General features: G+C 41.6%; 1 protein-coding gene across 2 annotated transcripts in view; it reads left to right on the forward strand.

The window, feature by feature from the left end:
• Window positions 1-21,442, forward strand: part of UBE2Q2 (ubiquitin conjugating enzyme E2 Q2) — a 48,401-nt gene that overhangs the window by 11,176 nt on the left and 15,783 nt on the right. For both annotated transcript variants that reach the window (XM_030456990.1, XM_030456989.1), the window contains exons 2-5: window positions 5,685-5,789; window positions 11,610-11,714; window positions 13,353-13,409; window positions 15,495-15,635. In XM_030456990.1, the coding sequence (XP_030312850.1) occupies window positions 5,685-5,789; window positions 11,610-11,714; window positions 13,353-13,409; window positions 15,495-15,635 (408 nt within the window). The remainder of the gene's footprint in view (window positions 1-5,684; window positions 5,790-11,609; window positions 11,715-13,352; window positions 13,410-15,494; window positions 15,636-21,442) is intronic.

Below are 21,442 nucleotides of genomic sequence, written 5' to 3' on the forward strand. Positions count from 1 at the left end.
TCCATGTGGCTGTGACTAAATGTCTCCCCTGGGTGGCAGGGGACACCGTGGTTCCTCCCTTACCTCACAGCAACCCATGGGTCCAGGTGGTTCTCATCTTAGGAATGGGAACAAGGTATGTTGTTTTCATTTAGCAACTTCACAATTTCCACAGCAGAGTAATTTAGGGGCTGTTTAAAAGTCTCAGTTACTAGCATCAAAATTGTGTCATTGTGGCTTTAGAGAGGAGGATAAGGATTATATAACATGGCAAGTAAAACACCCTTATTGTTAGGGATGAGAAAGCTTAGGTAGGATATACTTAGATGACAGATCTCTACCCAGGAAAAGCTGTCTTAATGGAGGTGTTCTGGTAACTTCTGGCACTTTTTGGTGCTTTTTCTTTTGTTCCTTTGTTTTTTTTCCTATGGTAATCAAACTGGTTGTAAAAATGTCAGTGCATCTTCTTCCAGAGGGCACAGCAGAATGGCTGAATGCTGAGATCCTCTGGGTACTTCTCTAATACTCTGTGGTTTGCCTAGGTGATTTGATTGGTTTTGCAGTGGTTCCAGTGGCAGGAGTGTGGGGCTTTATTCTCTTTGTATTTTGCAAGATTATGAGTAGGCAAAGTTCTCTTACAGAGAGAGACCTTGGAGTTTGGATTGCCAGGAAGCTGAACAGGAGCCAGCAGTGTGCCCAGGTGGCCAAGAAGGCCAATGGCATCCTGGGCTGGCTCAGGAAGAGCGTGGCCAGCAGGTCCAGGGAAGGGATTCTGCCCCTGTGCTCAGCCCTGGGGAGGCCACAGCTTGAGTCCTGTGTCCAGTTCTGGGGCCTTCAGCTCAGGAAGGAGATTGAGGTGCTGGAGCAGGTCCAGAGAAGAGCAAGGAGGCTGTGAAGGGACTTAAGCACATCTCCTATGAAGAGAGGCTGAGGGAGCTGGGGGTGTTCAGTCTGGAGAAGAGGAGGCTCAGGGGAGACCTCATCACTCTCTCCAACTCCCTGAAAGGAGGTTGGAGCCAGGGGGGGGGTTGGGCTCTTTTCCCAGGCAACTCTCAGCAAGACAAGAGGGCAGGGTCTCAAGTTGTGCCAGGGGAGGCTTAGGTTGGAGATGAGAAAGAATTTCTTTCTGGAGAGGGTGATCAGGCATTGGAATGGGCTGCCCAGGGAAGTAGTGGATTCTCCGTGTCTGGAGATCTTTCCAAAGAGCCTGGATGTGGCACTGAGTGCCATGGGCTGGGAACTGCAGTGGGAGTGGATCAAGGGTTGGACTTGATGACCTCTGAGGTCCCTTCCAACCCAGCCCATTCTATGATTCATTTGTTTGAACAAAGCTCCCAATCTGTCCTGCTCTTAATACAAAGACTGTCTAGAAGTGATGAGCCCATGAATTATAATTGTGTATAACAACATTCAGGCTTTGTCCTCTGGATCAGGACATGGTAGGTATGATGTCAGGTCCTCCTGAGGCATTGCCTTGGCTTTCCAGGCTGCTCCAACTGAAGCATTGTGGCCTCTGCCTCTTGGGATGCCTTTTTGCTTTTACTTGTAGGAGCAGGAAACTCACGGTACAGCAGGTACATAAAAACTCAGGCACTTCCTATGGGTGGTACCTGTGCAATTAAGCAAGGTGACCTAAAGTCTGTGTAGTGAATGGCCCAAAATAATGGTGGGTGGTTTGGTTTTAGTTCTTTTTTGGGTTTTTTTAATGACTGAGAATGGATAGCAAAATAGCTGCTCTTCCTGGGTTCCTCTCACAAAATTTCTGTGTATTTGGGAAGCTTCTGTTCTTTACATGGTGTAACAGCTCCATTCCATCTCTCTGTAAGATGCAGGTATGGAAGTAGAAGCTGACTTAATTCAACAGAACTAGCTGATGTGAAGTTCAGTTGTTTGACCTTAAAAACCATGAGCTTAGTGTTTCACTGCATGCTCTGGTGTTAGGAACTCTGAGCTTGTTTATATCTCAAAATCAGAGTGTTTGAAGTTTGTGTTAGAATTCTGTGTTTGAAAATATAGTGACTCATATCCACATGAAACTCAGCTGTTCCAAAAATACAGATTACTTACAGATCTAGAGAAACTGAATGCCACTTCTGCTTTTAAATTACAATTTATGCTTTTTAAGTAAGCACATTTATTGGTAAGTCTGAAGAATTAAAAACTATTGCAACAAACTGGAAGTGTGAGGAACTTCTGTTACAATACTAAGTTGTGAACTTGCATTACAGTCCTGAGCATCTGTTGGGAAAAAGTTGGAATATGCAATTAAACCTCCATATTCCAGAAGTCTAAATTGAGAGCTTTGCTGATGAAGATGAGTGAATATGCTCATATGGTGTTCAAGAAAAGCCTTTCTAGTAAATGCATTGCTCCCATTCATGTTCCAGAAACTGAAGCAGACTGAAAAATTCCAGGTTTAATCATTTTTAGGGTATGTGCACCACACTATTAATGCAGGCATTATCAAATCCTAGTGTGTTTTCTCCTGCTTTCATTGCAAAAATGCAGTGAGTTGAGAGCACGGCAAGGGGAAGGACTGTCACTCAGTGCAGATACAGCAGCATTTCCAAGGATTCCCTGCAATGCATTTAAACATTTTTTAAACATAAAGTGGGTTGGCTCAGTCCCTAAATCTGCACTGGCAGTCTTGTTCCTTTCTGATGAAGGAGTTGCTGCAAGTTTCTTGGAGGACACTCTTGTGTAGGTCCCTGAGACTGGGATAGATATGGATTGGAACTAACTCATGTCCTACTGTGGGTTTGTTCATGAAATCAGAGAAATTAGAAAGCAAGTTGTAAGAACAGACCAGTCTAGGCAGTGAAGAGCTGAGTTCCATTCAGTGAGCAGCCTTCACACAGAGTTTATAAGAGTGGACTGATAGCCATTTATCTTCTCTGCATATATATATATAATATAATTGCATATATTTATCATATATATATGCAAATATATGCAGTGATATATAATCACTGCAATTCATTGACTTCCTTAGACCTGGACTAATATGAACAACAAATGCTCAGGGGGGGAAAAAAAAAAAAGCCCCAAAATAGGTGTTAGGGGAATGCACATACACAGCTCAAATGTTGGCTGTATCTGGAGAACATTTTTATTCTAATGAGTCTGAGGACTTGCAGAAGCAGATGGGTCAGTGAATCTTTGAAGTTCTTGCTTGTTCTTGGTATTTTCTGGTGGGAATGCTGGTGTAATCTAAAGTCATTGTAGTGGTGTGGATCCTGTTGCCTCTCTCTCAACTTGAGGAGCTGGCCAGAGAAGTGGAGTTCTCACAAAGTAGGTGGTTCAAGCAAGTTTTCAGGCAGCAGGGCCATGCTTAGCAGAGACTTAGCAGAGTCTCCAATCTGATGTTCCCCACAGTGCATAAATATCCCCTGTGCAGAGTGAAGGGCTTGAGGTAAAAAGGTGAAAGGCTTGAGGTTGCACTATTGTAGAAGACTTTACAGGCAGGTTGAGTGTTACTAAAAATGAGATGTTACCAATACAAGCCCTGGAATATCACTAATGAAGTGTTAGCTACTGAAAATAATAATTTGGGAACCCAGTAGAGACTGGGAATTCCACCCTGTTCCTCCAGCAAGGACAGTCCTTCAGGGGTGTCTGAGGAGAAAATAGAGGTCCCCTTTTTGGTAAAGGAAGAAAAGTGATTCAACCAGATGTAGCTACTCATCTGTTTGCCTTCCTTAGCCTTAAAATCTTGGCAGGCTGAGCACTGGACTTTCTTGACAGTCACTTGAGCCTTAGCTGATCAGGAGTGGATATTGTAAGGTCTCTACTTGGTTTATGCTGTGCCTTGAAGTGAAGTTGAAGTGTGTAAAGTTTTGTCACAGTGATATTAGTAACACCTGCTGTTCTTCTAAGGTATTTTCAGTTGTGATCAAAGAAAACAAACCCAAAAAACCCAAATATAAGCTTGGCTGGGGAGACCTGATCTGTTTAAAAATGTTTCTGCAAAAGGCTTTACTTTATGGGTGGGAATTTTAGACCTGGAATTAGAACTCTCTGCATTCAGAGTCTGTTTTCCCAGAGCTCATGTCCTTTATCTTGCCAGGTGGCTTCTTGTGTGGGGTTCAGCACTTCAGCTGGGAAGGGAGCTCCAGAGTTCTAAAAGCAAAATCTAGCATGCTTGTATTTCTCTTCAGTTTTCAGGCTGGTTGTTTGCTGCATTCTAATAAACCCAGGAGCTTTGAAATGAAAGAAGATGGCTTAAGCTGGGGAGGTGTGTGTGGTTTTCTTCTGGGACTTGGGCTTGGAGAGCTTGCTCAGGCTCAGCTTGCTTGGGGGTCTCTAAAGAGCAGACAGAATGTCTTCTGTCTGTGAAACTTCTTACTGCTGGCTTGAAAACCATAAAGCAAAAAATATACAGTGTGTTTGAGAGTGTAAATTTGTGCCCATGGTTTTGGAGTCACCTGTTAGGGCAGCAGTAGAAACCTTCTAAGTGCTGAAGAATGAAACCTCATCTGTTTGCCCTGGGTTGAGAAATTGGGAGGTTTTTTCTTCCAAGTTGCAGGGAGAGGAATGAAGGAAAATTCTCTCAGGTTATGGGGATATGAAGATAGTTATGTGGGTGATAAAACTGAGGCTCAGCAATTTGTCCTCAGCTACTAGGATTTAATTGAGTGGCTGAGAAGGGGAGAATACCTTATGTAGCTGAAGCAAAACAAACCAAAAAAATCCAGATTTGTTAATGCTAAGAAGAGACACCAAACTTGTGTTAGGAAAAAGCTGGAATTGCTTTTTGAGACACGTAACCAAGGCAGGCACAGGCCTTCTGTTTGCCTTTCCATGGCAAGGGTCTCTCTAGCACCTTTCAGAGGGCTGCAAGCTGTGGTAGCTCAGTGACAGAGAAACCCCTTGTCATGTAGGGTATGAGTGACTGGGCCACATCTGGTTCTGTGTGTGCTGGGTGCCTTGCTCTGGAAAATTGAGAACATGTGTCTGAACCCAGCTGATCTCTTGTCACGTGGATGTGTTTTGGCACCTGCCTCATAACTCTAAGAATGATGGAAAAAAGTTGTTCTGTAAGCTTTCTCCATAGAGTTTTATGCAATATTCTGCTTGGGAAATCTTTTGCCAGTGGGAAGTCCTCTGTGAACCTTGATGGTAGAAAGATAAAGTCAGATTTTTGGCATTGTTATCTGCCCAGTAATTTATCCTGTAAGAGAGGAGATTTCAGCTGTGTTGCTTCAGCCTAGGGGCCCATGCTAGAGCAGTTTCAGTAATATTCTTTGAGGAGAAAAGCTGAAGACTCCAGGTATTTTCTTTTCTCAGCTTTCATTTGGCAGAATCTCTGTTTTTATGACAAATTGCCATTGATGGAGTTTTATTCTTTGGTATGTACTACTTGTGATTCCAGTCTTTTGGTAATAACCACCTGGGCTCCATTTCTATGTTCCTCCTGCTCCTCCCACCCCCTGGGTTTTAAACTTTTCAGCACTGTCTTATGTATGTCCATTATCTGGTTAAGATGAAGATGGAATAAAATATTAGAAGCAGCATTTGGCTGAATTCTTTCAACTTTTTGCATTGCCTAAAAATGTTGTGTTAAAAGCTTGTATGTTACCTGACTTTGGGTAAGGTAAACAGTGATGTTAATACTGTGTTGTAAAACTTTACCATGAATGAATTTTAAAAGCTTTTTATTTTTACTTATTTATTGATTCTTTTGTGTTTTGTTTTGTTCTTCACAGGAGTCTTACCCCTCTTCATCACCAATATGGTTTGTAGAATCAGATGACCCAAACCTAACTTCAGTCTTAGAGCGTTTAGAAGATATTAAGAAAAGCAATACTCTGGTGAGCAAGTGCTTTGTTTCTTTTGGGTGTTTATTTAGCTTTTTCACATGAACAAGCAACTAAATCAGGTGACTTTTCGGGCTGTTCTGAGAAAAAAAATACAAACCAGAAGTAATCTGAAACATTTGGTACCCAGAAGAGAAGGTGGCTTAGTTTGTCTTTTAAAAGATGCTAAGTTTACACCCCAGTGATTACAGAGTTAGAGGTTTTCTGAAAATAATTAAACAGTGAAATGCATGAGAACTCGGAATTACTGAACAAAACAGCTCTTCTGGTGGTTCTTTTTTTGGTTTTTTTTTTTCTTTTTGCACTGAAGCAAAACCTTAATGTTCTTGGGAATCTGTGTCCCCCAAGACCTGTCTGGATTGGGAAGTAATGCAAAGAATTCCTGGTTTCAGGAAAGGCAACTTGACCTAATACAGTATCTGGTTCATCAGAATGTTCCTTAGTGCTAAGTTTGAATAGTGTTTGGATGATTTGCACAGAATCTTATGGTAGTTTTGTATTTCAGAAATGATTTCCCAGATGTCATGATGCTGTGTAGGGAGAAAATCAGAAGGGCCAAGGCCCAGCTTGAAATCAATCTGGCTGCAGCAGTCAAAGATCACAAGAAATGCTTCTATAAATACATTAACCACAAAAGGAGCTCTAAGGAGAATCTCTGTCCTTTAATGGATTCAGGGGGAAGCATCAAGTGATGAAGGATGAGAGGCCTGAGGTATTTGATGTCTTCTTTGCATCAGTCTCTAGCAGGAGGTCCAGCTGCTTGCTGGGCAGAACCAGGGTTTCCAGCAGTTGTTGCCCTGTGCTCAGCACTGGTGAGGCCACATGGTGAATACTGGGTTTAGTTTTGGGCTCCTCACTGCAAGAAAGACATCCAGGTCCTGGAGCATGTCCAGGGAATGGCAACAAAGCTGGTGAAAGGTCTGGAAAGGAACTCTTAAAAGGAGCATCTGAGAAAACTGGGGTTGTTTAGTATGGAGAAAAGGCTTCTTGCTGTCTACAACTACCTGGAAGGAGGTTGTAGCAAGGGGGGGGGGGAATTGGTCTCTTCACTATTAACAAGTGATAGGACAAGAGGAAAAGGCCTCAAGTTACACTAGGAGAGTTTTAGACTAGGTATTAGAATAGACTTCACTGAAAGGGTCATTAAAACACTGAGCAAAGGCTGCCCTGAGAGGTGGCTGAATCACCCAAGTCCTTTGAGGTGTTAAAAAGATGTGGAGATGTGGTGCTGAGGGACATGAGTGAGACTGATGGTTGGATCATCAAATCTTCAAGGTCTTTTACAACCAGAATGATTCTGTGACTCTCTGATCAGTCATATCTCACTTGAGAATTACCCTTTGGATGTAATATAAGAGCTGGGTGTGGATATATATGTTATTATGTGGTGTATTTATATCTTAACAACTTCCCATTCTGTGCAGGAGAGTAAGATACAAAATTGACTCCCTATTTGATGCAGAAAAGACAAATGTCCTTGGATACCACTTGGAAAAAAAATTGAGTACTAATGTACTTTGTTCCACAAAGAGCAGTTGCAGCCTACTGGCAAGTTCAGTGATTAAAAGTGTTGTGGTTTTTTTTCTCCAAATTCAGCTTCATTGACACTAAATGGCTCTTAAGGGTGCTCTTTCTCAACATACTATTTGCCCATTTTTTTGTTGTTGTTTGTGCATAGGAGTGCATGCAGGTGATAGAAAGCAGATCAGTGTCAGAATATTGCACAGGTTCTGTCCTGGCCTTAGTAGTTGCCTGATTCTGGAAAATTTGGGAACACTGTTTCTCATCAGGTCATTTACCTGGAAGGTTCACTGGGATAACATTAAGCATACTCAGCCTTAAGTAAGGATGTGTATCTTCCTTTTTTAAAAGAATATTTAGGATACGTTTGACTTGAATAAGAAATAATTAGAAAACCAACAAGCATGTGAGAGTCATCATGTGCTTTGCCATAGTTTACATTAAAATGAAGGGCACTGCAGAGGAGCATGTGTTTTTTTTAATGTATTATGTTGGGTCTGATTCCAGGAGATATACATAGCAGCTGTGTATTTTCCTCTTCCAACCTAAAATTCAGACTAAACTACACTTAGAAGAATGTTACAGTTCTCTTAGTCTTTGAGTTCTGCCTAGAAAGACAGAACAGCCAAATCAACGTTTTTATAAATGTGATTTTCAGAAGGTTCCCCAGCTTGAAGCTGCTGTGGCTAGTTAGTTCAGACCCAAGCTTTTGAACAAGGTATTTTTGCTGTTTAACTGCCTACAGGTTTGTTTGCAGGAGGAGAGAAAGCTTTATCACAAACATGCAGAGGAGTTGCTGTGCTGAATTGCAAATGCAGCCAGAGTGCTGATGTACACAGCTTCTGCTCTCAAGATGGTACTTGCCCATGGAAAAGCTGAGGGCTTGATGTAACAGACACCTGTGGATGGCCCATTGGCTTCTCAGGAATCCACCCCACATCATGTTATGCCAAGACAAGACAGATGGGAGTGGTTCAGGAGACAGAGAGTTACACTACAAAATCTGACTCTTTGGCTCAAAAGCTTTGGCTTCGTGTGCTTTGCATTGGCTTTTTCTCTCAGCAACTTTTCCCCTTGCAGCTCCCTCCCTCCCTGCACTTTAAGGGTGTTGGAGCAGCTCACAGGTTCCTTGCAGTAGGGTTGGGAGGGATAAGAAGCTGTAGAAATCCAGAGGCTTTTGGTTTTTTTGATCCCATTGGCTCCTAAAAACTCAGTTCAAATTAGACTTTTGCAGTTTCAAACCATTTAATGTATTGCTCCATCTTCTGCTGAATTTAAAGTTATTGGAACAGTCAAAGTTTGAATGGAAAACTGCATTGTACTTTAACAAGAGCTCAGGTGAGCACAGCAAACATGTGCTAAAAGCACTGCTAGCACATGGACAGAGATTTAGAGTTCTTTGGTGTTCCTGTGCCCTTTCTACTTGTTTTGTAACTTCTAACAGTTATCAGCTCTTTGGGAAACTGAAGAACTTGCTCTTCAGGCAGAAAAGTTTGACAGAGATACACAATATTGAAGCCTTATTGCTTGACCTGGTAAAGGAAAAACTGGTTTACCCACTTTTATCCACATTTCTTGGAAAATACTCTTGTGAGCATGTGAACTCTGTGTTACAGAGTTGCCAATCAGCATGGTGGGGTTTTCAGTGAAAATCTCACAACACTAAAAACACTGAAATGTTGTTAAGAACCTGCTGGGCACAGACAGCATCAGCTTTAGAGGCTTTGGCTGCTTGACTGTACAGATCAAACAACTTCCAGGCAGCAGATGAAGGAAGGGCTTTGGAACTCCCTCTGAGCCCCTGAATTCCCTTTCAGATCAGGAAAATCAGCATTGCCTTTCCCTGGGTGGGTACCTGAAGGTGACAGCTGCCTTCTAGTGGCTGTGCCATGCAAAAGATCAATCCTACTTCAATTTCCTTGTTCAATGGAAATACAATGGAAGTTACAGCTGCAGGTCTCAAACCTTCCTTCATGGGTTATTTAATATAATTCTACAGGGTTTGGAGGTTTGTTTTTTTAAATACATGGACTTGAATTCAGCTTTGATTCTCACACTCTCCAAACCTTGAGGGCTGCTCAAACTTGCATGGGAAGTCTCAAAAGTACAGAATTCCAGGCATAAGGATGTGTACAGCTTGGATAAGCTGCTGTCCCTGAGCACACTCCTGGATTTAGCTCCAGTCCCACATGATGGCACATCAGGAGAGAAAGTTGGTTCTTGCAAACTACCAACATGGCAGCAACTGAGTAAGTAGTGGGGGCTGCAGAGAAGAGACCTGGGAAGCTTTGCTGAGCTTTCTGAAGCTGCCCAAAGCTGCTGAATATGTGTGAGGCCTGCTGCTGTCAGACTACCTGATGGCTAAGGAGTGGTCACACTCTAAATAGTAGTTATTTCCTCCCTCTGGTTCCTCTTCAGCACTTTCTTTCAGTGGTAGGCTAAGATTTATTGATTGATTTTTTTATTTTTATATAGATAGATAGGTGTAGGGGAATGAGTATGTGTGTACTTCCACGATGCTTCTTGAGTCTGTGTTGGTAATCAGAAAACAAGATGCTTCAGAGTGAATCCAGGAGTATATTAATGTAAGAAAGGCAAGTTAAAGTTGTTCCTGCTTTAATACTGCATTTGCAAGATCTCTTAATCCATAACAAGGCCTCCTAATGTAGGATAGCTCTAAGCTTTTTATAGACTTGTAAAATGTTAACACAAGGTAAGTTTTCTAAGGGATGTTTTTGTCTTCCAAACCAGCATTTTGGTGTCCAGAAGAGCTACCAGCTTATCAGAACTCCTGAAGCATTGATAGTTATATTACAGACATATGAGTTCTAGTTTTATATTTTGTCCTTTTTATATTAATTCTTGTTAACTTAAAAATTTCTATAGGTATTTGGTCACTTGAGCCTTTACCTTGTGCAGGCAATTTACACAGCTCCTTTAATACCCTGTGGCTTGTGCATTATTGTAGCTGCTGTTTCTGGTATTCCAGGGAAACTCCTGGGATCCTGACAGGCCACTTCCCTTCAGTAGCAGCAAAGCATGTGTGTTCAGCACTCATTTTACATGAGCCAGGCATGTGAAGTTAGCCTGGAAATACATTTGCATTCTTAACACATGGCAGAAATCTGCTCTCCCTGTTCTGTACAGTTTATTTCTGCACCATTAGTGCATACTAAATAATGCTGAGACCTTCTTGGAGCAGGGGGGGTGGATCAGATGACTTCCAGATGTGCTGTTTGGCCCAGATTACCCTGTTATTTTTCTGAGTTATGAGCAGAGTGTAAGGCATGATGATGGTGGTGGTGTTCCATCAGAACAGATCAAGGCTATGAAATGAATTTCTGGGGAGGAAAAACACAGCAATTAGGAAGAAGGGTCTCAGAGCTGGGATCTGCTGCCTGCTTTGCCAGCACCTTTGCAGGTTGTAGAAACCAATGTTCAGTAAAAGAACTCAGCTGTAAAAATGAAAGTGCAGCTGGACAGTTTGCTAACCCTGAAGTGCAGAGTGCTCCCCCTGAGGGGAGTCCCTGCTTTCAGCTGCATCTTCCCTCCTCCTCCTGTAAGGGGAAGGTGGTGCCTGTGTGCTCAAGCACATCAGGAATGGATCTGCCTTGAAACTTGTGACTTGGTTGTGTGATCTCTGATCACACCAGATCAAATGAGGAGGTGCAAATGTGGTGCTGGAGGCAGGGAAGCACCTCCTCAGGCACAGCTCCTGTGGGACCACATTGCCCAAGTCCTCCCTCCTTGGTGGCAAGTGGGGGCTGCTGCTACTGAAGGAGCAGTGAAGTAGTAGTAGTACTGAAGGATGTGCACAGAATTGGCTGTCTTGCACCACACTGCCTTGGGGAAGTGGCAAGACAAACTCCTTTAGGTATCTAAAAAACCCTCCATGGATGGATGTGCAGTTTTAGCAGGGTATTATTCACAAATAAGTTGTCCATTTTGCACATGTATCCTGCAGCTATTCTCTAGTGACTTGGGGATGAGACCCCTGTTCCTGGAATGGATGATGCTGGCAGGGCAGAACATTCCTTCTGTTCGTGATTTTCCTTTTGAGGAGACAAACAGGAGCCACCTTTACCTTGCCATGCCCTTGGCTCCCATTCTGGGAATGTTATTGCAATGACTCCAGAGAAAAAGAGGGGGTTTTAAACTTTGTTCCCATACATGCAGGTTTCAGTACTGTACACTGACTGAAAGTTTAGATCCAACATGTGAAGAAAATTTGGAATATCTTGTCTGTTTTAAATAGCCTGTGTTTCCACGTTCTCTCTTTTTTTATTTTTACAGCTTCTTCAGCAGCTGAAGCGGTTAATATGTGACCTCTGCAGGTTGTATAATCTTCCACAGCATCCAGATGTTGAAATGTTAGATCAGCCATTACCAGCTGGACAGGTAAATTAAAAAGATGTGGACACCTCCTTAAGAAGGAGTTGTTTTTTTCAACTCCCAAGAAACAAGCTGGTGGGAACAATTAAAGCTTGTGTAAGCCAGAAGGCAGATATGAAATGCTCTTGCTTTGTGGTGTCCTCAATCTGAATTTCGTTTGCAGATCCACTTAATAATGGTGTGATAATGTTACACAACTTCCTTTGAAGTTTGTGTCACTGAAAGGTGTGGATGTGATACCAGTGGTGTCAGTTTAATTCCCTCCTAGATACCATTCCAGATGGTTGCTGTGCAGTCCTGTTGCTTCCCAAATTTACTTTTTTTCCTGAAAAGTGTGATTAAACCCTTCCTTTTCCATGGAGAGCACATGTGTGCACTTGGATGAGCTGCTGTTGATGTCTCCCTCCCTCCAGTCCCTTGCAGAGCCATGGGATACCAAGGCTGGATGTTGCTTTGGGTAGGGAGCATCTGAGGTGCCTGATTTACTTCTTGGGCACTTGACAAATGAAGAGTTGTGGAGGGCTGTGAAATGTCCCTGGGAACTAAAAGGGTTTGTGTTGTGCTGCAAGCAGAACTGGTGGCTGACAGGAACTGTTCTTTTTTGTGTTTTAATAAGATAAGGATATCTGGTTCTGCTTGTACATGAAGATGACATGATTTCTCATAAATCCTGTGGTGTAACAGATGGTTTCTCTGTGGTGACAGCATTATAGTAATGACAAATAACTTGCTTAATTTTGGTCACATGCCAAATTGTCACCCTAAAGCTCTTTTTTTCTCAGCCACCCTCATAGCAGTGCCACTGAAAGGCAATAGGCCTCTAATATTGGGAAGTAGCTTCATTGGGGAGTCTTGCTTATGCTCTCAAACTCAAAAACAAACTCATGAAAGGTTTCTTAACCAGAAATGTCAGATAATTTGCAAGTTAAATAAGAATGGCCTTACTATGTCAGAGCAAAGCTGCATAGTCTGCAGTGTGGCATTCCCTTGTTGCCAAAGGAACAGAAAGCAGAGCACAAGCTCTGAATACTCTCTTCTACCAGCAGACTCTTTAGTATTTCTGCAGCTCAAACTTCTGGAGCTTGAGGTGCTATCCTGAAGTGGAAAGCCATGAAAAGTAAGCTCACTGTATTGGTTTGGTATTTTATCAAATAATCCAATGGCAGTGGTTGTATGATTAGAGTAATTGTTGCACAGAAGTTCTCAGTGATGAGATAAAAATCTAGGAAGTTTCAGAGGTCTAAAGTTTGTTGTTTTTTTTTTCTTTTTAAAGGTCTAATGTATATGGATTCTAATCAAAGCCATGGTCTGATTTCATGCTTAGAACATCTTGAGTTGTAACCTGCCTGACTTACTGTGTTTGTCACTGCCTCAGAATAGGATATCCCTATCTGAATCTTCAGTTTTCACTTAGAATTTAGTGTGAAATTAATGGTGATACTCTGGTTATCTTTGCTTCATGCAAAAATCTCTTCAGTGTCACACTCCAGGAAAGCATCTTCAGCTTTCACATTAAGCTTCAGTCCTTTGCAGACCTTATTACAAGTACCTTTCATATGTTATTTCTTTTATTTTAATAGTAGACTTCCTGTTTTTGAAAGAAACATTCATAATTTATGCAGAAACCTCATTGTTTTGTTGCAGAATGGAACAACAGAAGAAGTTACATCAGAGGAGGAGGAGGAGGAAGATATGGGTGAAGTATGTGTATAAATGAGTTTGCTGTCCTAACCTAGTAGCAATCTGGCAGTTTGCTCTGCAGTGGCTGGCTAGTGTTTAAGCCAAACTGTAAAACAGAAACTTGCTGGGGTTCAACAGAAAAGATAATTTAAAATTTGGATGTTTACCTTAATGTTAGATTTCACTTCAACCACAAAACTAGTGAAATTTTCTTCTTGAACCTAGATCTCAGCTGTGAGGTACTTGGATACAGAGACTTGGACATCTCTTTGTGCTTTAGTCAAACAATACATAACATTTTGTGCCAAATCAGTAAGTTTGCATTGTTAACTCCTATTTCAAGCAGCATATGAACTGCCTCTGATACAGTTGAAAGTGCCTCCCAAACTGAAGCAGACTGGCTAAGAGTAAATCAGTTTGCTGATTTATTAACCAGGTGAGCTAGTTTTTAGCTGTGAAGGAAATGGAAGGACATCTGAAGCAGACTTGCTAAACTCTGAAGGGGTTTATGTCTGGCAACCCAGGGCTCCTTTTAATGACCTTTTTATTGTGTGGGAAACACCCATTTCATTTACCTACATAACATGTTACAGTAGCTCCAACATGCTTGTTTTTAAACCCATTATAAATAGCTTGATTGTTGAACTGTTCTGACTACTTTAGATGTAGGTTTTTTCAGGAAGGTGTACAGTAGGAATCCAACAACTCATTCTTTGAATAAAGGGTCTTCCTGTAGAAAAGATCTAAATGTTACCCCTATTCTTAATTTGAAGCAGCCTCTCTTACACCATATCAGTCTGATCCAGAGCACATTTATTGGAGCCAGAGGGCCTGTAAAGGTATTTAATGCACTGCCATGTTCTGCTGCCACAAGGCTAAAGACTTGCCACAAGCAAAAAAAGTTGCTTGCAGACTTTTGGACTGTTTGGGTTACTTTAGAGAACAAAATGGTAATGTCTGTAATTATTGATAAGCTGGTGGCCCAGTGTGGCACTGACATCTCCAACATGTCATCTAGTCCAGTTTCTAAGCTGAAAAGCAACTTAGGGTTCTGAGGGCTATATCATTATTTTTAGAAACCTAAGCATTCTTAAAAACAGGCTAAAATGTGTTACAGTTGGTGGAGACAGTGCTGTCAAAGACACCAGATGGGTTTGTGTTTTACTGTGTCAGACATCTTTGAACTTGCATTTCTGGCCAGGTTTTCCTCCCATGCAGACAGCTGGGATCTGAAGAGCAGCTACAGCTGGGGGGGAGCAACTGCATATTGGAACTTATCTGACAGCTGTGGCCTCAGCTCTCTGCCATGGGGCTTGGTTTTTCATCCCAAGTTATTACATCTCTACCCTCCTCTCCACAACTAGCACTGGAATCACCTCCCAGGCAGTTGTCCTGAGCTCAGAGTCCTCCTCTGCAGGAGGGGAACCTCCTCGCAGAACAGCCTGGAGGGTTTTTCAGTGTCCTAGTCTAGAACTTGGAGCTGAAGTGCTGACTCCTGTGATCAGGATACTTGGCCACATCATTTTGTCTCCTGTCCTAATGCTGCATCTGATCTGCAGCTGCTGTGCTTGCCTGCCATGAATAAATGAAGTGCATGGAGCTGGCAAATACTTAATTTTTTTGAAGGTTTGCTATAGCTCTGCCAGGTCTGGTGATCATTGTTTGCCAGAAACAGAATATACCTAGGATTCTACTTGGAAAAGGAGTCTGGTTTTAGAAACATCTCAGGGATACCCTCTCTTCCTGTGCTTGTGGGTTCCAAAGCCCTGTTCAAAATGACTTGCTGTTAACTACCTACTTTAATGGGCTAATTCACTATAAGCTCAACTTCTTGCAGAGGTTTTATTGTGTTTTTTTCCTGTAACCAGAAACATATTGTGAATTTGGGGCTTTTTAAATTTTTTTTTTTTTATTGTGAAGGCTCCCTACACGTCCAGTGAACACCATTGACTGGGAGTGAAGACAGCAAAACAGAAATGACATCCAGCAAACACTAATGCACAGTGCTGTGCAGTGTGAGACTGTACCTGAATGCCCTTGCAGAGGATTTTGTTGAACAAGAAGTATAGTTAAGTTATTTACTGTGAGTTTTCTTCTGTCCTGCAGGACATTGAAGATCTGGATCATTATGATATGAAGGAGGAGGAACCAGTTGATGGGAAGAAATCTGAGGATGAAGGCATTGAAAAAGAGAACCTTGCAATCTTAGAAAAAATCAGAAAAAATCAAAGACAAGATCACTTAAATGTGAGTTCATGGTTTATGTGTTTTTCTTTGCAATACTTCTGACTTTAAAATAGAAATGGTTTTCAGCAAATAAAGCTTACTGCTATGCACCTGGACACAGCCTGTGGCTGACTAGCAGCATATATAGGACAAATGTCTCAAATTATGGGACCTAAATAGTTCTTTTTGCTAAGTTTGAATAGGCCAGCTAAAATTCTGAGGTCATTCAATATATGGACTCATATTTCATCAGTCTTGGGCACAGGAAGTTAGGTGTCAGTCCACATCCCACAGGGGCACAAAAACTACTTCAAAGCACTCTAACTCTGCCTGGGAGAATCAGTGTTAGAATAATTTCTTTTGTCAGACATGTTTGGGTCATTCTTGGCACTTTGGATGAAGCAGCATCTTTTAGCTTTTCCCTAGAGTAAACTCTTAGGTGTAGGTCCAGGTTTCTTGATATTAAACTGGTTGTATTTTCCAGAGTTATCTATTTGGTTGTTCCTCTGTCTCTTGCTTGATGCCATGGTTACAAACAACAGTTCTAGCAGAATTAGCAGAAAGCATCCAGGTTGTAAGCATGACTTTTGTTGCTGAACCCTTATTAAAATAACAAGTGAAGCCATGTATAAAACTGCCTGTATTAGAAGATATGGGTGAGTTAAAATACTTTGTAAACCCAGGAATTTGTTTTCAATCCATTTTATGCATGAATTGGTTTTTCAGTTTTATTTGTGCTGCTTGGAAATCACCAAAGGGATGGGGGTTTTCTGCCATACATGAAGCAAGGAGCCTTCTGTGCTCTGCAGCTTTATTATCACAGTTTCCTGAGTGATCCTGCCAGCAACCAGTTGTAAAAAAATCTGTCCTCCAGAGCCTTGGAAATGTTTTGTCAGATATGGTGATTTCCAGAGAAGATTATACTTCTCAGAGTTGCTTCTAGGAGGGAATGCTGATGTCCCACAACCTGCATTTTATTTATCCTGGTTTCCAAAGAAATCAAAACTTTGCTTTCACGGAGACTTGAAATGTGTAAGGCATGAAATTCACTATTTCTGTGCATGACAGTTTTGTGGGTTCAAGGGTTCTACAATTTTTAAGTCACCTGTACAGAAAGAAGGTGCTTAAAGTCATTCCCTCTACTGTGAGAGCTTGGCAAGTCAGCAGACATGTGGATCAGGTCCAGACCAAAGATGTGCTATTTCCTTCTAGGTTAATAGTTGAGGATCTGAGCAGTAGTTAGGTACAGGGGAGGAACCTCTTAAGTATCTAGACAAGGAGTAAGATTTAGGATTGGTATGGAAAGGAGCACCTGGATTTTTGCCCAAGGAGGCAGCTTTCTTCTTTCTTATCCATAGTGATTTTTAAAAGAAATATTTTCTAAAATGCCTAAGAATTATATTCAGGAGAATTGCTGTTGTAAAACTCGATTTGCAGTGAGCACTCCATGCATTCAGAGTGCTTGGTGCTAGCCAGGCTAATCCACTTTTAATGCTGGATGAACTCCTGCTGGATTTCATTGTCCTAAGAATTTAGGGAAAAGGCATTTTTAGTTAGGAGAATCTTGACTATTTCTTGTAATGAGCAACTGGCCCTAAATAACTTTATCTAGTTTAATAAAAACATTTTGTCACTTTCAGTTACTGACACTTTAACATGAAAAAGAGATGCAGGTTGCAGCTGTCTGATTTGCAAAGAAAATAAAACAGAAACGCTGCTGTCAGGGTTCAGGTCTCCTGCTCCTGTCCCAGTGCTGTTCTTCTATCACTTGAGTGCAAACCTGTCAAAAATACTTCAGGTTTATGTTCTGCTGAAAGAGGCAACATGAGAGAGCTGCCAAGGGGAGGCTGCTCTTTGATTTGTCTGTGAATTCAATAGTTAAATGATCAGCTTGTTTAAGGAAAGTGTACAGTAATAAACACCCAAACAAAACAAAAACCCCAAAACCACCACCCTAGAGCCCCCATCCAACGAAACAAATAACCCCAAACTTAATCAGCATTCCAGCAGCCAAGCACAAGAGCCAAGCTGCTTTTGCTGTGTACCATGAACACAGTCACTCACTGGTTTTGTTTAAACATAAAAGTTTGTTGAGATTTTGAGAAGCTGCCTATTGAAATTCTGCAGATTTCTCTATTCATAACTCAGACCTAATGGTAAAGACTCCTCAGGTGTTAAATACAATCAATAATCTTGCACCCTGAAGGGCATGGTCTGCCAGCCTGTAATCTAACAATTTGGCACACCTGGGAGAAGGTTTTTATAGTGTCAGCATTTCTCCTTGATGGGGGAAGCCTCTTAAAAGTGCAGATTTTCTTTTGCTATCTGTTCTTCCTCATTTGGCAAATACTGCCTTTCCTTTTGCTTGCTTCTTCCCCATCTAGTAGGGCTGAAATGAACACTGCTGTGTTTTTGTTTGACAAGAGCAGATCCAACTTACATAATAGCTGCTTCTCATGCTAAGATGCTCTTGCTGATGCTGGTGCATAAACAAGGTCAGCTGAGTCCAGGGAACAGGGTATTCAGCTGCTGCTGAGGAACTGTGGTATTTTTGTGGGTCACCAGAAATAGCTGTGCTGCTTAAATAATTTCTCACAGGACTTGTGAGGGTTTATTCTTAAGTGCTTAAGAGTTTACAATTATAGCTGTGCTACTGACCCAGGAAAGAACTAACCTAGTAGCTCTTAAATGCCCCTTAATTCTGCCAAAACATGTGACTTAGAATGTGTTCAACATTCTCTAAGGCAGCAGAAATTTGCTCAGAATCCTAATATACAGTGCAAATGAAGTCTGTACAGCCCAGCCCTTCACAGTGGGTTTTCAGAAAGGACAGCATGAGTTTCACTAACTCTAATACAGTGGCTAAATGTAGTCTGGTTTTCACACAGGTTTTTGGTACCCTTTGTTGCCTCAGCAGAGGAAGGTAGAGCTAAGCTGTGCCACTTACCCATTTGTTGGAGAAGGGAACATAAAGCCTACATAGAGCTCTGACCAGTGCAATCTGAGTTCTTTTCAGTTTTTTTCCATGTCCTTGGCCTGAATCCATAGGCAAGTTGAAGACAGACAGATCCTGCTAAAGGTTTTTCCTTAGGGAAGGATGCATGCAGTCCTGTTTTGCATGTTTTTAGCCACATTAAAGACATCTTTATGCTGTTCCAGACTTGTGTCATAAGAGACTTCAGTGTTTGGGTGTTTTATACAAGTTAGAAATCCATGGCTACTAATTTTGTAAACTAGTTCTCTTCCTTGGCAGTCCTATTCTTCTTGCCACCACCAGGAAATAAACTTAAATTTGGCTTGCAGTACAGTATGTAACTTGGAGCAATAATTAATCCTCCTCTTAACACTGTAATAACTTTAAAGAACCACTTGCTTGCTGGGAATAATAAAAAGGTCTTGGAACTGGAATCATTGACTTCAAATATTTAACAACTTGCTGCTGCTTGCTTTTCAGAAGTCTCTCCCCACAGTCATTGTGGAGATTAATGCTTTTCTTATTTAGATAATACTATTAGCTTTTCACATTTCCTGCTGAGGAGCTGATGCATTTTCTGTTAGCAGCCTCAAATGTCTCTGCTTTCATCTTCAGTTCTTGAGTTTTATGAGTTTCTAAGGTGTCGTTTCCATTTTCAGTCTAATCCCTGAAGTAAGAATCTGCTTTAACTTGCAGAAATGGATGTATTTCAGCACAAATACTGAGAATTTTCAGTGACAACTGAGCACACTTTTATTCTTCAGCTCTTTTTTGGGTCACTTTAGGTTTTATTATCTAGGAGGAGTTTCCATTCTTTGTGTTTTGTTTTAGCAGGTGATTTTTCATCTTGTGCCTGAATTATCTGAAGCAGAGGTGAGTTAGGTGATTCACTGTACTGTTTGTCTCACCAGACAGCAGGCAGAAAATCCAGTCTTTGGATTAAAAACTGCATGGGACAGCATCTCCTGCCTCAGATAACTCACTTAAGGAGCAGACAGGTTGTGTTTTGAGGGTTGGAAGGGGAGAACAAAATGTCCAAAGGAGAAAAGCTGAGGCTACAAAACCACCTGGTATCTCTGGACACCAAGGGCATGTGCTGATTTCTGCACCATCAGGTGTGCCCTGCTGACATGCACAAGATCCATTCTCAGGTCCTAGTTTCCTTAGAAGTTGCTTAATTATTTTATAAAGTATTTTACACAAATTTCTATGTTCATGCTAAATGCTAATTTAGGAAAGAAACATTTCTGAAAAATACAATGCCTGTAATGACTTGGACCTAAGTTTTTTGTTTGTGACAGTGGCAGAGGCTTGGCTTTAGGGGAAAGAGTCTGAGGACAGGACAGGTTTGTAGTGGTGCATCTCATTAAGATTTTTTGTGTCCAGCACTCTTGGCTCTGTGAATTCCTGCACCAGGGTTTGTTTGCTATTGCCAGGAAATGGCATGTTGGCCACTGTTGGATTTCTCCTGCTCCTTCTTCTGGAGAGCCACAACTGTGCTTGTACAAGAGAGGATGAGACTTCTTGTGTGTATTTGGTTAGTTAACAGGAAAAACAAATCACTTGGGGCTTGTCCTGCAGCTCTTCTCAGTTTACAGACCAAATAGCTTGGCCTTGCTGCTCTTGACATCAGCTCCAGATGACAGATTCCTGCCAGATCTCAGGACTGACCAGTGACTTCTAAGGCAGCAGTGACTGAGTCTTGATCCCACAGCTGGAGAAACAGGAGCTTTATGTCACTTGGAGTGTAAAGTCCCATTTTTCCAGAGGATACTCAGATATTTATATCTGAAGTCAGTCTTTGGATAAGTTAAAGTTGAAGTTCTCAGTTTTAGTGCTGTTAAAGTCAAAAGTGCCCTCACTGCTCCACCCCATCACCCAACAGCCATCACACCCTCTGCTCAACTGCACTTGAACAGTAGCTACAGAAAAAGAAAAGTGACACCAGAAGGCAGAGTTGGTGTTTCAGAGCAGTGCTTGGCACCATCAGGTGTCAGTTTGTTTCTGCAGGTTTCCTCTTCAGCTTCCCCCAAGGGCAGATCAAAGCAGTTCAGTGAGGTCCTGTCCTAACCTTGGGTTAAGCTTGCTAATCTCTTTTTTTTGATCATAGGTCCCTGGTTTGCAGCTTATTGATTCTTTAGAGTAACAATAACTAAATCTAATACTGCCAGATAGGAGTGGGCAGCCCAACTTGAAGTTCCTAGGAAAAAAAAAAGGTGAAAAACACTATTTCAGGCCAAGTGTGCTGAGGCAACCTTACACACACCTTACACACATGGAGAGTGGTTCTAGTGGCACTGCGGAGTACGTGGGTGTCTTTTGGTTTTTAACTACAGTACAGAAGATTCTTATATTTTCATATGCAGAGATGAGCTTCCAGCATTACATGCAGGAATTCAAGAGCTGAAGTTGATGGAAAGATGCAATCAGGAAACTAGTTTTCCACAGGATGTTTTTGAGAAGGAGTTGTTTTTAAATTACCTGTATTTAGAGGTTAATATTCTGAGGAATGTGTAAGAAATTCCTTCTTTTAGTAAGCAAGGTAACAGATGAAGCAGGAATATTGCACAGCTCTGCACAGACAAACTCTTGATGCTTCTCTGTGGAGTTTCTTTGCTCTGGACTCAGCACATTCATGGGTCTCACCATGAACTCTCACAGGATGGATCAGAAAGAGCACAGCTACTGTACAGAGAATGATGGTGAACACTTGGTGTTCAGTGTAACACTTCCTTTTTCAGCTACTCTGCAAGCAGTAGGTATAAATAGTAGTAATCTGCAAATAATTTACATATTTTTTTCCATAAAACAACTTGTTTGGTGCTGAAGGAAAAGCAATCAAACCTTTCTTTCT

Source organism: Calypte anna, chromosome 10, assembly GCF_003957555.1.
Source record: "Calypte anna isolate BGI_N300 chromosome 10, bCalAnn1_v1.p, whole genome shotgun sequence".
Lineage (NCBI taxonomy): Eukaryota > Metazoa > Chordata > Aves > Apodiformes > Trochilidae > Calypte > Calypte anna.